Source organism: Schistocerca gregaria, chromosome 5, assembly GCF_023897955.1.
Source record: "Schistocerca gregaria isolate iqSchGreg1 chromosome 5, iqSchGreg1.2, whole genome shotgun sequence".
NCBI lineage: Eukaryota > Metazoa > Arthropoda > Insecta > Orthoptera > Acrididae > Schistocerca > Schistocerca gregaria.
The window spans coordinates 525,765,875-525,783,618 of NC_064924.1; the positions used below are offsets into that span (position 1 = coordinate 525,765,875).

Below are 17,744 nucleotides of genomic sequence, written 5' to 3' on the forward strand. Positions count from 1 at the left end.
TTTTTATTCATTATTAACCTACTCCGGCATTACCCCTATTCGATTTTTTATTTATAACCTTGTATTCATCAGACCAAAAGTCTTGTTCCTCCTGCCACTGAACTTAACTAATTCTCACTATATCTAACTTTAACCTATCCATTTCCCTTTTAAAATTTTCTAACCTACCTGACCGATTAAGGGATCTGACATTCCACGCTCCGATCCATAGAACGCCAGATTTCTTTCTCCTGATAACGTCCTCTTGACTTCTGCTATCATACTCGATATTTAAAGTCATCAAAAATAGTACCTGCAGGTTTTATTTAATTGCAATCTTTCATTTATAAATTTCTATGTCATATTCAAAATTCGCAATTGCCAAGTGATAGGAACCTTCGACCATTAGGTTCATGTGTATATTCATATTGTATAGTGTAGACTCAGCGGTAGTTGGCTTGTACTGTGGCAACTACATATCCCAGCCCTTAGACGATGAAACCAGCCAAAACTTTCAATATTTTGACTCTGAGTCAGAGGGTACGTAGTTGAGGGCCACCCATCACATTTTCTATTTGAAAGTCTGCAGTGGTAGGACAAGCTTCGAAGTAACTGCAGCAACACAAGTGCACTAACAAACACGGGTACTAGTGCTGACACTAGCAAGCTCCACTTGTGTAGCGGCATTGGTTTTCTGCACTGATTGAGAACGAAAGCAAAGGAAGCAGTGAATGTGGGCTGCTGTATGATCTTGCATATCTTTTTGGCTTCGCCATACGGGGTGTGCTTTGTTATCATCTCCTGGACCTTCCAGTCTCCGGGGAACACAGTGCAGTCACTACTCCAGACAGGGCGATCCCCAGAACAGTTGACACACTTCGGAGGAGAATAACCACCAACTCTGTAGTAGGCATATTTATCACATTTGCAAAAAGTTGCTTCTCCTTTACAACCAAGAGTGTGTGCCCAAAGTGCTGGCATTTGAAACAACACATTGGGTTCAGGAAATAAGGCCGTACACTTGTGACGGAAACGTCTCTTGACATGCTCTGGAAGTTTGGTGTTCTGAAATGTACGGATAAAAGAGTCTGATTTGACAAGATCGCCATCCACCCTTTTCATAATGTTTTGCAAATCGACAATGCTTTCCCAGAACCACTCAACTTTCAGTTCTTGAGGAAAGTCAACTGGATCCCTGGAAGTCACAACACCTTTGCTGTAGTTCAAGGCGGTGCACTGTTTAGTTTCAATTGCAAACTCCCCGAGACATTCTGGAGGTTCTTGTTTCGACCAACAGGAGCCCATTGCACAAGAGTTAAACAGATTTTAAGAATCCAGCAATGCTCTAAACTTTTCTGTATGTAATGTGGTGAAACCTTATCAAAACTGCCCTTTTTCTTTTAACTATAATAAACACATTCTGACAAACAGGATGTATTCTTTTATCACTGACTGAGCCCTCTTGTTAGAATGAGTGTCAATACTTTCCAGTGGTTCACTATTCCTGCTGAGAGGAGGAAGGGAAAATTTTGAAGGATTGATCCTGGTGTCACCAGCAGCTATGGGAAAAAAAAGTGCACCTGGAGCCCCGTGTGTCTAGACAAGCCTTATACAAGTGAGCTGCGACAGTTTCCCCAAAGGTTGCCTGCTAATGACTGTTCCCAACAGCCACACATCTCGTTAGCATGCAACACACCTTGTGGCTGAGAGGCTTTTACCATCCTCATGAACTGGGCAGTCAAGCCAAGATCCAGGTTAATTGTGACACCCAATGTTCCACTTCCACACTGCCTGTGCTCACTGTAGCGTGCCCAGAGCTTATAGTGACATAGGACTGTCAATGCTTACTAGTCCCTCTGCTCATGAACCCCAGAGTCACCAAGCCCGTAACCATATCCAGCAAACAAATGCTGAGTCCCTGAGTACAAACATGTAAGACAGGGTTGCAGTTTTATGCCCCTACTGTTATATTTATACATCAAAGACACAATGACAAAAACAAAATACACACACACACACACACACACACACACACACACACACACAGTGAATCACGTCTGTGTAATCCTATGTCAGTCCAAGAGCTTCACCCATTAGGTGCCTGTAACATTAAATATGCAGCTGTTGGTTGTGTAACATTTGTAAGCCTGTCACAAATAAATAAGTTAAATTCTTTTCCTTTATCAATATACTCCTGTCACCAGCAATGTTTGGACCCTTTATTAACACATGTGTTTTATCTGCATTTGTCGTCAATATTCTTTACACAAGTGGCTGTTTTTAACTGCTATGTATACCTTGACCCGCTCCACATCCCAGAAAGACCTGCTTGGATTTACGAACTAAAATGCGTGAATTACTGATTTTTTGGGTACGATTACCAAGAACAAATACATCGTCAAAACAGGTCAGAGAAGGCTATTATTTTAAAACACGTACGTAAGAATACAAAAATACCGTTGGCATTTTATGGCAGTTTGCAGACAGTAATGACAGTTAATTGAAGACAAATTTAAGAGCGCCATCAGCTGCTGATAGTGTCTTTCATTAAACACATTTCAGCTATGGTGCACTATCTTATATATTTAATTAAGAAACTCGATGCGATGATTTCAGTCCTTGATTATATTTGCGTAGCAGTTACAACAAACAAAAAGTTTCAAACTGTACTTTTAAAGTCTTTCGCGTCATGTTATTAAGGCTAGCTCGCTGATTTAAATTCTTCGGATGGTTTCTTCAAGTGCCGCAACATAAGAAAGCTTCCTCGGCACCAACTCATCACAAACAATCTTAGCTGCATTTTAGACGGAGAAAACTGCAGTTATTGACATAGCGATATTTTTATCCATGCTTGCAGTCCAAGACGGTCATATAAAAATTTCATATCACCCTCTCTTCGCAGTGCATATAGACACACATAAACATTCGTTATAGAAAGCACCCTGGTGTTCGTTACGATTTTGGCGCTTAGCATTGCAACCAACATTAACCCAAATTTAATCTCCCATATTTCGGTAATTTTGTATTTTTGTCGTATTTATAATGCGTGAAACATTGTAGTTAAGTTCATAAAATATTTTTATCATTTTTAAAAGAAGTATTCTCGTTAGAAGAAAGTAATAGTGATGCAACAAATGGTATATTCAAACTTCCCGAAGATATGGTGGTATTTCTGAACGAGTTCCAAGTTTGAAGTTGATTTAAACGTACTGCCGTGCTGGTCATTCTGTCGTGAAGAATTGTGCAAATTTTTGAGAGCAGTTCGACGTTTATTTTGTTAAAATGTCTAGCAAGCATATTTATTACTCGGAAAAATATTACGATGATGAATACGAGTATAGGTGAGTGAAGTGAAATGTGTATATTATATTTCGTCAAGAGTGTTTGAAAGCGCGGTCGTGTAAGTTTTCGTAATATTGTTTATAAAGTTTTAAAAGTATTAATTAACTTCAGAGAAATTCGATAGAGAGAGAGAGCCTATACCGTGTTATTGTATCTTTTTATCAGCCGTCTTCGAACAAAGGGAAACTAATGGTTAATTTTTGAAGTTGCTTAGAGAGTATAGGCATCTTTCCAGGTAAAGACAATTTTGTATTTGATATCGTGTCCGTCGTTCTGAAGCAGTTATACGGTTAATTTGATGTTATCAGTTGCATACGAATATCATTTATCCAGCTAAAGATAGTATGTCGAGATGTTTTGGTGTGCTGTTACTTCACTTATTGAATCTCGGATTTCGGTAGATAATAATCTTCTATTTATTGTAGATTCTGCGTATAAGTGAAATACGTATTAGATTTACTTTATACTCAGTATGGTAGATCGCCTTAGTGTGTGTTGTACTTAATAATAATAATAATAATAATAATAATAATAATAATAATTTTATGAGGTACCAGTAATATATTACAAGCTACGACATTGTTGCGGATAATTAGTTTCAGACATTGTTAGACTCCATTATATTGCAAATCGCACTTAAAAACTACGCATTTTGTAACTCATATGCATGTATTGAATAGTGACTAGCTACAATAGTCATAGCTATATGCCAACGGCAGGTTTTTATTTGCATAGCAGGATAGAATGTAATCTGAAACTTCGACTTTTTTTCCCTAGTCTCGTATAATGTACGATGAGAAGTTAAGTCAACTCTTGTTTTAGGATTACATAAATGCAAAGAAATTAAATAGCACGCCAGTGTTACTTAATTAGTTATCTACAGCATTTACTGTTTACTAGTGTATTGTAGTAAGGTCCTACTGTGCAGCAAATATCTCGTGATTAGTCGAAATTGATGTTAGAAGTGAGGCATTTTGTTTAATGTACAAACTTCATTTCTTCTTATTCACCAAGTTTAGGTCTGGTACACCTTGTTTGTTTTGTTACATCTTGCTTTATTGTCTTTCTCAGAACATGTCTTATTTAGTGAGCATTGATATTGGGTCCACAGCTGTGACGAATTGTTTAAATGGTTTAATGCATGTGGCAGCTGGTGTTTAATTGTTTACTCTATTACTATTAGTTTGCTGCATTTTCCCCCCCTGCTGCTGTTGGTATAACTAGTCCTGCCATTAGTGATATATTCTCTGTTGCACTCTTTAATTGATGAAATGAATTTTCATTTCAGATTGTTCTTGTTTCACGAAGGTCTTTCTTGGGATCATGTGTTCCTAGCCATATGATTCAGGAACTTATTCACCTTATATGATTCATTTAGCTCTCTTCTCATTACTAATTTCAGAGTTCATTCAACAATGTTAATATTAAATGAGTTGATATGAGTGGACCAGCTCTAAACATTAAGGAAAGATAAAGGGGGGCGGAGGATGCATCGCTCATTTTGTAGTGTTAGAAACTCTCAACTCTCTCTTGGTGATGACAGCAACAAAATATAAACTGGATACAGAATTGATGAAAATTTAACCTAAAAGAGCCATGTAGTAGACCCATGAAAACATTTAGGTTTGGTTAATTTTTGCTTTATTTAGAATAGCCATATTTGGTGACACACAAATCTGTAAATTATGTAATTTACATATTTGCATTCACTGATGGCCTATAACTGAAATGTTGGGTTCACTCCTTAGGCAAAAACTATTTGTTGCAGAAAAGAAAGTAGCCACTAATTAGTATAAATATTAGAGACCACACATGCACATCTTGCCGATATCTCTTTAAGCTATTGGGAAATTCAACAATTCTCATAGCTCATTTATTGAGTAAATATGTATCATATCAGTGCTTTTATTTGGTAGCAGAATTTTTGGACCATATAAAATATTACACACTTAAAACAGTGCAAATGACATGGGATAATATTTTGACAAAATTTCTATCTATATTCTAACCTTCGATTATATTATGCTAGTGTTGTGCAGGGGATCATTGTACTCCAATAAAAGCAGGTCTGCATGAAATTGGGAAAGAAAGTAAAAATGTCTCTCTCTCTCTCTCTCTCTCTCTCTCTCTCTCTCTCTCTGCCTCAGTCAGTCCATCTTGTCCTCCCACCGCAATCTATCTTGTTCTTCCCCTTTTCTCTCTCTTCATCCTCCTCTGTCCATTTCTTCCTCCACACTGAGCGAGGTGGCACAGTGGCTAGCATAGTGGACTCGCATTCGGGAGGACGACGGTTCAATCCCATGTCCGGCCATCCTGATTTAGGTTTTCCATGATTCCCTAAATTCCTCCAGGCAAATGCAGGGATGGTTCCTTTCCAAAGGCACAGCCGACTTCCTTCCCTTCCTTTCCTAATCTGATGAGACCATGACCTCACTGTCTGGTCTGCTCCCCAAAAACAACATTAACAAGAAGGTTGCCACAGGTCCTGGAAATCAGGAATATTTGAAAAAAAGTGGAAAATCTTGTTTTTGTTTCAGTAGCTGAAATGGTTCATTTATTGAGATCTCGTGCATTGCTGGTGGCTGGGTGCAACAGAGTACATGTGCTGCTTCCCTATTCACTCATTACTACTGCTTCAACCATTCCCTTCAGCTTGCGTTCAGTGCTGCCACCACTTCTTGGCGCTAGCCTAGGAGTTGCTGACGAGAGGCAGGGAGGCATGAACAGTAATTTGCTTGGATGCGAGTCTGACTATAGACACAGTGGCCAGAGACACGGTTGCATGAGTTGTCTGAGTATTGTCAATCTGTGTGTGTTCTCATTTTATGACAAAAGCTATGGCTGAAAATTTAGTTGTGGGAGTGAGATTGCCTTTCGTACATGCCTGCTTGCCGCAGTGGTAAAACTGGTTCCCATCATATCACCGAAGTTAAGTGCTGTCAGGCTGGGCTAGTACTTGGATGGGTGACCATCTGGTCTACTGAGCACTGTTGGCAAGTGGGGTGCACTCAGCTCTTGTGAGGCAAACTGAGGAGCTACTTGATTGAGAATTAGCGGCTCCCGTCTCGTAAACTGACATATGGCCGGGAATACTGTTGGGCCTTCATGGCCTGTTTGGGAGGAGGAGAATGTCTGCTACTCTGCAGTTATCTTTACAGTGAGTTGCTACCTATGCTCATTGTTATATTCTCAGAGTATTTGAACAAGTTATATGTGGAATGGATTGATCAAAATGATCTCTTTTCGTCAACATGTCTGCGGCTTGTGAATAGCTGGCCACACAAGTGGATTTCCACGATGGGCCAAAACCACAGGCCATTTCTGTGGGTATCTGTAATGGATTGGGCCTGCTGATCTGAAGCACATTAAGTTCCAACTAAAGTGCAGACCTGCACAGTGGCTCTAGTCTCATAGACATTTTCTTTGTTCTACTATATGTTGGCATTTAAAAAGTAGTTTATATGTTAGAGTATGGTCAATAAGTAGTAATTTTCTGTAAATTTCATTGAAAGAATGGAACAATAGTGTATCTAAGTGAAACCACATAGTAACTGTTGTAGTTTGTAGACTTACGAAATAGGGATGCCTTTCAAATTGATAGAGGAATACGCCAATATGGTGTTTATTTATGGAAATATGATGTTAATGCTACGGCTGCAGTATACGAATATCACGTGTGTTATTCATAATCAGTAAGAGCACACAATACATGACGACAAGATAAGTTATTATGGATGCTGTTCAAGGTAGCCCGGTTACCAGTACATGATGTATCTCTCAACAGTAAGCCATTTCACAGCCTGTGGTAAGCCATACACAGAAGTACTATAATCTTATCCTTACCGTAAACAAAAAGTGCATAATTTACATGCAGGAGATCCTGCCCTTTGCTTGGAGCTGTGCAGCTGGTTAAATACCAATAGGCAGTTGCACAAATACAGTTAATTTACTGATGAGGCACAGTTTACAGGAGATGGTACAAACAAGCACATATGGTCTGAAGCAAACCCACATACAACAGTGCAATTCAATTTCCAGCAGTGATTTAACATAAATGTGTGGTGTGGTATAATCAACACACTCTTTATTGGACCATTCATTTTCTCAAGTGTCTAACTGGCGAGACGTACTTAACAATTCTTTCACGAAGAAATGCCCTGCGTGCTCAAAGGTGTTGCGCTTGCTACATGATTGCCAGTGTAATGTCATCATGATGGCAAAGCTGTTACTACACATTTAAATAAACATTTTCCCCAGAAACGGATTGGTCATTGTGCTACGCGTCTGTGGCCACACAGATTGCCTGATTTAACACCAGTGTATTTTTGTGTATGGGGATGGATGAGAGACATGATTTATGTGGACAGTCAATACACATGAGGCATTACTTGCTTCTATTATGAATTCAATAGACAAAATTAAGAACAACCCTGTGAAACTGAAATAATCGACAAAATCTGTTCGTATAGGTGCGGCCAAATGCATTGAAATCGATGGAGACTGTTTTGAACATTAATTGTGAATGTATTGCGAAATTGTACGCACACTGTACAATATCCTTAACACTGAGTTTTGTTTTTTCTGGTTTAATATGAATTCATGTGTCATATGGTATTAATAAAAACAGATTATCTCGCACATTCATACAGTTTCAGTTAATGTTACTACCATCATTTTTTACAAAATTAAATTTTCTATAACTTCTGTTGAAAACTTTGTGCAGTTGTCTGGAATTTAAAAACAAATTGGGTGAAATTGTTATAAATTAAAAATACACGAAATTACATCTTTGCTTCTCTGGGTGTTCTGGGAAACTATGCAGACACATGTGGGACACATTTTTTTAGATTCACTAGATCAGTAACAACAAAGTAAATGAAAATTGTGCTTAACCTTAACCCCGTACAGTTTTGTGATGGCTTAATATTAGTGAAGTTTCTAAATTTCAGACAAAATCTTTTATTAGCTAGGCAACAATGCAAATCTATATAGAAGGCTTTTTTGTAAGTCAAGCAATGCAGTGTCAACCTGAGTGTAACAGTGTTCCCTTCCTCTGATTGAACATAGCACACTGAGATTGACATGATCAGTGGTCATGAAAAACATGTTGCTTTCAAAATAAAAGAGTAGCTTGGTTTGTGGAAAAGTTCTCATATCTGGGCAAAATATTGTTTTTCTGGTCTTGAGTCTGAAGATTGGTTTGATGCACTTCTCCGCACAATACTATCCAGTGCAAGCCCCTTCATCTCCAAATTAGTGAAACTTACGTTCATGGGAACCTACTTGCTCTATCCATTCCTTGGTCTCCTAAAAATTTTTACCTACTAAACTTCCAACTGATACAAAACTGATGGTTCCGTCATGCCTCGGAATGTGCACTGTCAACCAATCTGTTCACAAAGTCAAGTTGTACCGTAAACTTTTCTCCCCAATTCAGTTACCAATCTCCTTATTGGTTATGCAATGAACCCATCTAATCTTCAACTTTCTTATGTAGCACCACATTTCAAAAGCTTGTATGCTCTTCTTGTCTATACTTCTTATTGTCCACGTTTCATGTCCCTGCAAGGTTAGACTCCAAATAAATATCTTCAGAAAGAAATTTATATTTGATGTTAACTAGTGAATGTGGAATTGCTTTGCAATTTCTAAGTGTGATGTTGTCTTGTTTACTGTTGCAAACAAAACCTTCATTGTGAATCGAAGTCACTTAAAAGGGAAAAAAGTTGATAGCTTAAATGTTTGCTGCTCATGCAGTGAAACTTATCATCAGGCACGACATTTTAATTTTAGTTCCTTACTAGTAACTCTATCGGCAGTGCATTCTGCGGATAGTCTCCATATATACCTCGAAATGTATGTTCAAAATTATATCATTGTATGTGTTTCAGGAGATATGTCATAAACATTGAGATGCATGGAAAAACTAGTTTTGCTTGTAATGGAGAACAAATTACTCAGACTATATCAGATATTTAACACATTTTCTCATCTGTAGAAAGAGACATTTGAAGCCTATTTTACATGCAAGCCTGATTCTTTAAAGAATAGGGTGTGGTTTTTGTGGTCTGTATCTAATAGGCTACTTCAGATGGAAAGATCTTTTTTCATTATAACACAAATTTTATAATAGTAGTTTCTGATATATTACACTTAAATCTAAGACATAAAATTGCTTCAAAATATCCAACTATTTAACAAGTCTTTTTTGTAATATCTACTATATCACCCCTCTTTATGATCAAAGTTTTTGTTTTTGGATTCATGTTCAAGAATTTATCATCAATTTCTAACATTTATTGGAAGTTCCAACTGCCTGTTGTGGATAATGCTATAGTAGAGTTTATGGGGTGTAGATTCTATTAGGCTAGCTAACTCCATGAGACCTGATAAATGACAGTGCTGCTCAGTATGCTTTTGGACAATTTTTGTTAAAACATATGGAGCACTTCAGTCAACCGTTGTTGACACAGGTAAAAATACATAAATACAGATAAATTGTTTCACCTAGTAAAAATGTAATTTTTTTATGTAGAAGCACATGGGACAAAAAATTAGACCTCCTAGGAGATAGCATGCAAACACTGTATCACACCACCTCTAGCCTTGATAAAAGCTACTGTCGGACAAGGAAGATAGTTTGCAAGTTCATTCAGGTTTGACATATCCAGTTATCATCAGATCTTGTAGAGCTACCAGAAAGTGGGGATGTTGATTGCAGAGTTTAATCTGCTGATCCAAATAGTCCTAAATATTTTCTATGAGATTAATATAGGATGATTTAGTAGGCCAGTTAAGAAGCGGATAGGGTGCCAGTGTTCAGCAAACTAGGAATGTATGAATGCAACCCTGAACATGGCTGTCGTCACAGAAGTGACCACATCATACTCGCCATAAAGTGTGAAAGAAGGGCCAGTACATCATCACCAAGAATTTCCTGTTTCTTGTTCCCAGTAAATGGAACGAGTGGGTGCAGGTTATGGTATGAATAGCACCCTCTACATGTCACAGAACCATCTCTGGTCCAAACTAAACCCTTGACACACCAGATTAAACATCTCATTGGGCCTTCAGTGCCCTTGATGCCTTGTATCATTTCTAGAGAGGTAAAACTGTGGCCCATGGAACCACACTACAATCCCAGTCACCTACTGTCCAGTTTCTGTATTTGGCCGGCATGCAGCTTTGTGCTGCAGTGAGCAGTGGCCTGTTGCAAGTAATCAGATTCCATTGCATGCAATTCCTTTCTCAACATTTACTCGGGAAATGGTTTGGATGGACCAGCATTCACTGCCAGCCGCAATTCTTGTCTAGTTTGAAGCTGGTTATTCAGAACAAGGTGCGACACTCGTCTGGTCTCCCTTTTGGTTAGGATATATGTGCAGCCACTGTTCCTAACGCTGTGTTGCATATTTCCAAGTGGTACACTATTTTCTGTACACAGATTGGACAGTTGACAGTGACACGTAAACAAATCTAGCAATGGGGTAATTCCATGCCAAATGGCCTAGAGTTTCCCGCATGACCATCATGGGTTTTGGTGAAATTTTGTGTGAACAGTCACATGTTTCCAATGAACATTGGTTGTTTCACAATCATTAATTCACTACTTCTGGAGATACAATCTTTAGTTTGACCCTATAGTGCAGCTATTGACAGTGCACCTGTGAGCTTACTTGTGGTAATAGTCTCTTGAAAGAGACAAAACTAAATTGTGTCATACAGTTTTTGCACTCTTATGTGAAATAATGGAAAAAAAAAGATTTTTCTGAGTGATTTGTGTATGGTAATTTAAAGTAAAGCTGGCCAAAGAAAACTTGAAATTTTTTCCCCCCCACAAGTAATTACAGGACACACCTGAAACTTTGCATGTAAGAACTTACCAGTATTAGGCCGTAAAATATAAAATTTCATTCTCGTACTGCTATTCAATAGTTTACAAGTTAAGGGCAAAGTTGAAGACTTAAAATATAAAAATAATAAATAGCTATTTTGGCACAATTTTACAAGTCTTTTGCAAACTCTTCTTTAATCGTTTTCATTTGAAAGACCTGTTCTAAATCCCCAAAAAAACTGTTTAGTTTTTCAACACGAGCTTGTTGTTGTTGTGGTCTTCAGTCCTGAGACTGGTTTGATGCAGCTCTCCATGCTACTATCTTGTGCAAGCCTCTTCATCTCCCAGTACCCACTGCAACCTACATCCTTCTGAATCTGCGTAGTGTAGTCATCTCTTGGTCTCCCTCTACGATTTTTACCCTCCACGCTGCCCTCCAATACTAAATTGGTGATCCCTTGATGTCTCAGAACATGTCCTACCAACTGATCCCTTCTTCTGGTCAAGTTGTGCCACAAACTTCTCTTCTCCCCAATCCTATTCAACACTTCCTCATTAGTTATGTGATCTACCCACCTAATCTTCAGCATTCTTCTGTAGCACCACATTTCGAAAGCTTCTATTCTCTTCTTGTCCAAACTAGTTATCGTCCATGTTTCACTTCCATACATGGCTACACTCCATACAAATACTTTCAGAATTGTCTTCCTGACACTTAAATCTATACTCAATGTTAACAAATTTCTCTTCTTCAGAAACGCTTTCCTTACCATTGCCAGTCTACATTTTATATCATCTTTACTTTGACCATCATCAGTTATTTTGCTCCCCAAATAGCAAAACTCCTTTACTACTTTAGGTGTGTCATTTCCTAATCAAATACCCTCAACATCACCCGACTTAATTCGACTACATTCCGTTATTCTAACACGAGCTTATAAGACCCTAAAAACAATAGGTGGAGGTGTATTAGACCTATATTCTGTTAGTACTTGGATTAAATCTGACATCTTTCATGTTCTACGATTGTGTGTTCCTCTCTGGGGAAGGAGACATCAAAAGCCTTGACGACCAGAAAATGCGATAGAGGATGAGTAACTCCAAAAACTTGAGGAAAAAGGTATCTTTTGTTATGACTACTCATGACCTATTTCAGTCCGTGTTTCTGCTGTAACTACAGAATCAAACTGGTTATAAACTTCACAACGTAATTGTACATTACCAAGGCAGCAGATATCGTGGTAGTAAAATGGTTGCATAACAGCTGCAGCTCACATCATAAAAATAGCCTGCGGGTTTTACACCACTGTCACGTTGTGTAAATTTTAGTGAAGTTCACAACAATCTTCCTGTCATTCTATGGAATGGATTTATGTTATAGAGAATAATTATACCTTTTTATTATGTAATGCTCTGTTGATATGCTAGTGTAATTCTATTTTGAGGTACGCCGTAGACCTGGAAAAATTGTAAAAATGTTTTGGTATGGTTTATAGTGGCTTAGCCACAGCTGGTTCCATTTGAAGTGAGAAAACCAGCATCCCCTTCGCCGTGGGGCCACTCCCGATAGTGCAACAACAGCTATGTGAGAGTTTATTACAGGTTCCCAAAACCTGACAAAGGTTTTTAATACAGGATTTCAAGCACATATGTTTCTATAAGTATCAGAGGCCAGAGCTGAAAGAAGTCTCTTTTAGGATCTTAAACTTATTCAATTTTTTGTAAGTTTCATTTATTTACTGTAGAAGGTAATGAGGAAAGCTGTACTGCTGGTCAGATGATGTCACTGATGGTATTGCTTGGGAAGAAATTTTGGTAAGCTAGAACCCAAAAAATTACTTTTCAAATAAGATTACTGCAAATTATTAGAACCACAAAAAAAGATAAAACCATTTTTGTTAGATTCCTTATTCCATTTCATTTTTTATAAATTGTATTGTAGAGATTAAAAAGCTGGAAAAAACTATTTACTTACAGTTTTTTCACGATTGCAGAATTTAAGACATCAGATTTAATTTCTATGCCAGTGACATATGGGCACATCTCAATGCATCTTCACCTTGTTCTTTTTTAGGGCCTTATATGCTTGCATTGCAAAACCAAGTCTAGTTCTTTAGGTGGTTTACAGTTTCATCTTTCTGAAGAAAACAACTTAAAAAGTTTGCAGAAGACTGTTTGTAAAAATGGGCCAAAATAACCATTTTTGGCTTTCTCCTGAGCTAGTTTTTGGCAGACTTTGCTGCAAATTATTCATATACAAATCACTCGGGAAGTCTTTATTATTCAACTTAAGTGAGCACAAAATGTACACAGTAATAAAGTTATGTTGCTTTCGAGAAAATATTACTTGAGATATTATGTCTCAAAGTTGCTGAAAACTCAGTTACAGTATGGATAGCTGTGCTAGGGGTCAAACAGATGACTATATCTTTAAGTATTGAATTAATTATTGATGAAGTTTCACAATGTTCATTGGGAACATGTGTGAATATTCACACAATTTCAGCAAAAAACTGTGATGCTCATGTGGGAACTTTGCAAAATTAGACCAATTGGTGTGGAATGGCCCAGCTTCATTCAAGTTGTGATGAAGGTATGTTCAAATATGATAGATTCTTTCCATCACGTATCAATGTTGGCCCACGTTACTGCGCAAATCGTAGGCAACTGTCTGTCACAAGCTCTCCGCTTCACTGCCATGACTTTCATCAGTGGTCGAGGGGACATGTCTGTCTCATTCCAGTTTTACGTCATCTACTTGGCTCCACGTTGGACAGTGTGCTGTTTTAAGAGGGTAGCAATTTCATCGAGTGAACTGACATTAACTACGCTTCAATTCTTACTCTGTCATTTTTGTAGTTATTTTCATTTTTGTGTATTTCAAGCCTTATATCTCATCCTGGTTCAGTAAACATACATATTTCCATGTGAACAGAACTGGCAGTCTTCGGGGATTATTGAATTCTAATTTAATCCACTGGATCTTGCTGAAAATTGGCATTCAGCGACATTTGAAATTGTAGAAATGGTCGTCGTCTTCTTCTTCAGTCCTGAGACTGGTTTGATGCAGCTCTCGATGCTACCCTATGCAAGCTTCTTCACCTCCCAGTACTTACTGCAGCCCACATCCTTCTGAATCTGCTTAGTGCATTCATCTCTTGGTTTCCCTCGATGAGTTTTACCCTCCACACTGCCCTCCAATGTTAAATTTGTGATCCCTTGATGCCTCAGAATGTGTCCTACCAACTGGTCCCCTCTTTTTGTCAAGTTGTGCCACAAACTGAAGTGATATCAGGTGTTCCCCAGGGAAGCGTCCTGGGACCTCTGCTGTTCCTGATCTATATAAATGACCTGGGTGACAATCTGAGCAGTTCTTTTAGGTTGTTCGTAGATGATGCTGTAATTTACCGTCTAGTAAGGTCATCTGAAGATCAGTATCATTGCAAAGAGATTTAGAAAAGATTGCTGTATGGTGTGGCAGGTGGCAGTTGACACTAAATAACGAAAAGTGTGAGGTGATCCACATGAGTTCCAAAAGAAATACGTTGGAATTCGATTACTCGATAAATAGTACAATTCTCAAGGCTGTCAATTCAACTTAGTACCTGGGTGTTAAAATTACGAACAACTTCAGTTGGAAAGACCACATTGATAATATTGTGGGGAAGGCGAGCAAAAGGTCGCGTTACATTGGCAGGACACTTAGAAGATGCAACAAGTCCACTAAAGAGACAGCTTACACTACACTCGTTCGTCCTCTGTTAGAATATTGCTGCACGGTGTGGGACCCTTACCAGGTGGGATTGATGGAGAACATTGAAAGGGTGCAAAAAAAGGGCAGCTCGTTTTGTATCACATAATAGAGGAGAGAGTGTGGCAGATATGATACGCGAATTGGGATGGAAGTCATTAAAGCAAAGACGTTTTTCGTCGTGGCGAGATCTATTTATGAAATTTCAGTCACTAACTTTCTCTTCCGAATGCGAAAATATTTTGTTGAGCCCAATCTACATAGGTAGGAATGATCATCAAAATAAAATAAGAGAAATCAGAGATCGAACAGAAAGGTTTAGGTGTTCATTTTTCCCGCGCGCTGTTTGGGAGTGGAATGCACTTAAATGTGAATTGCAGAGTAGTCATGTAGATGTAGAAACTCCTCCTCTCCCCAATTCTATTCAGTACCTCCTCATTAGTTATGTGATCTACCGATCTAATGTTCAGCATTATTCTGTAGCACCACATTTCGAAAGCTTCTATTCTCTTCTTGTCCAAACCATTTATCGTCCATGTTTCACTTCCATACAAGGCTACACTCCATACAAACACTTTCAGAAACTACTTCCTGACACTTAAATCTATAGTCAATGTTAAAAAATTTCTCATCTTAAGTGTCTCACTTCCTAATCTAATTCCCTCAGCATCACCCGACTTAATTCAACTACATTCCATTATCCTTGTTTTGCTTTTGTTGATGTTCATTTTATATCCTCCTTTCAAGAGTGTCCATTCCGTTCAACTGTTATTCCAAGTCCTTTGCTGTCTGTGACAGAATTACAATGTCATCGGCGAACCTCAAAGTTTTTATTTCTTCTCCATGGGTTTTAGTACCTGCTCAGAATTTTTCTTTTGTTTCCTTTACTGCTTACTCAACATACAGAATATCATCGCGTCGGGCAGAGGCTGCAACCCTGTTTCACTCCCTTCACAACCAGTGCTTCCTTTTCATGCCCCTCGACTCATAACTGCTATCTGGTTTCTGTACAAATTGTAAATAGTCTTTCACTCACTGTATTTTACCCCTACCACCTTTAGAATTTGAGAGTATTCCAGTTAACATTGTTAAATGCTTTCTCTGGGCCTACAAATGCTAGAAACGTACGTTTACCTTTCCTTAATCTTTCTTCGTAGATAAGTTGTAAGGTCAGTATTGCCTCACGTGTTCCAACATTTCTGCGGAATCCAAACTGATCTTCGCCGATGTCGGCTTCTACCAATATTTACATCTGTCTGTAAAGAATTTGCGTTAGTATTTTGCAACTGTGACTTATTAAACTGATAGTTCTGTCAACACCTGCTCTCTTTGGTATTGAAATTATTATATTCTTCTTGAAGTGTGAGGGTATTTCGCCTGTCTCATACATCTTGCTCACCAGATGGTAGAGTTTTGTCAGGACTGGCTCTCCCATGGCTGTCAGTAGTTCCAATGGAATGTTGTCTACTCCCGGAGCCTTGTTTCGACCCAGGTCTTTCAGTGCTCTGTCAAACTCTTCACACAGTATCGTATCTCCCATTTCATCTTCATCAAGTACATTGCCCTTGTATAGACCCTGTATATACCCCTTCCACCTTTCTGCTTTCCCTTCTTTGCTTAGAACTGAGCTCTTGGTACTCATACAAGTGGCTCTCTTTCTCCAAAGGTCTCTTTAATTTTCCTGTAGGCAGTATCTATCTTACCCTTAGTGAGATAAGCCTCTAAATCCTTACATTTGTCCTCTAGCCATCCCTGCTTAGCCATTTTGCACTTCCTGTTGATCTCATTTTTGAGACGTTTGTATTCCCTTTTGACTGCTTCATTTAATGCGTTTTTATATTTTCTCCTTTCATCAATTGAATTCAATATTTCTTCTGTTACCCAAGGATTTCTACTAGCCCTCGTCTTTCTACCTACTTGATCCTCTGCTGTCTTCACTACTTCATCCCTCAGAGCTACCCATTCTTCTTCTACTGTATTTCTTTAACCCATTCCTGTCAATTGTTCCCTTATGCTCTCCCTGAAACTCTGTACAACCTCTGGTTTAGTCAGTTTATCCAGATCCCATCTCCTTAAAATACCCGCCTCTTTGCAGTTTCTTCTGTTTTTATCTACAGTTCATAACCAATAGATTGTGGTCAGAGTCCACATCTGCCCCTGAAAATGTCTTACAATTTAAAACTTGGTTCCTAAATCTCTGTCTTATCATTATATATTCTGATACCTGTCAGTATCTCCAGGCTTCTGCCATGTATACAACCTTCTTTCATGATTCCTAAACCAAGTGTTAGCTACGATTAAGTTATGTCCTGTGCAAAATTCTACCAGGCGGCTTCCTCTTTCATTTCTCACCCCCAATCCATATTCACCTACTATGTTTCTGTCTCTCCCTTTTCCTACTCTCGAATTCCAGTCACCCATGACTACTAAATATTCATCTCCCTTCACTACCTGAATAATTTCTTTTATGGCGTCATACATTGCATCAATTTCTTAATCATCTGCAGAGCTAGTTGGTATATAAACTTGTACTACTGTAGTAGGCATGGGCTTCATTTCTGTATTGGCCACAATAATGCGTTACCTATGCTGTTTGTAATAGTTGCTTACCCACACTCCTTTTTTTTATTCATTATTAACCTACTCCTGCATTACCCCTATTTGATTTTGTATTTATAACCCTGTATTCACCTGACCAAAAGTCTTGTTCCTCCTGCCACCGAACTTCACTAATTCCCACTATATCTGACTTTAATCTATCCATTTCCCTTTTTAAATTTTCTAACCTACCTGCCTGATTAAGGGATCTGACATTCTACACTCCGATCTCTAGAACGC

The 17,744-nt window shown here is 38.4% G+C and overlaps 1 protein-coding gene across 1 annotated transcript in view; it reads left to right on the forward strand.

Annotated features, from left to right (window-relative positions):
* Positions 1–2,963: 2,963 nt before the first annotated feature.
* LOC126272289 (cyclin-dependent kinases regulatory subunit) overlaps positions 2,964–17,744 on the forward strand; it is a 26,653-nt gene continuing 11,872 nt past the window's right edge. Inside the window, exon 1 of the mRNA XM_049975049.1 lies at positions 2,964–3,320. Within this exon, the coding sequence (XP_049831006.1) occupies positions 3,262–3,320 (59 nt within the window). The 5' untranslated portion in view covers positions 2,964–3,261. The remainder of the gene's footprint in view (positions 3,321–17,744) is intronic.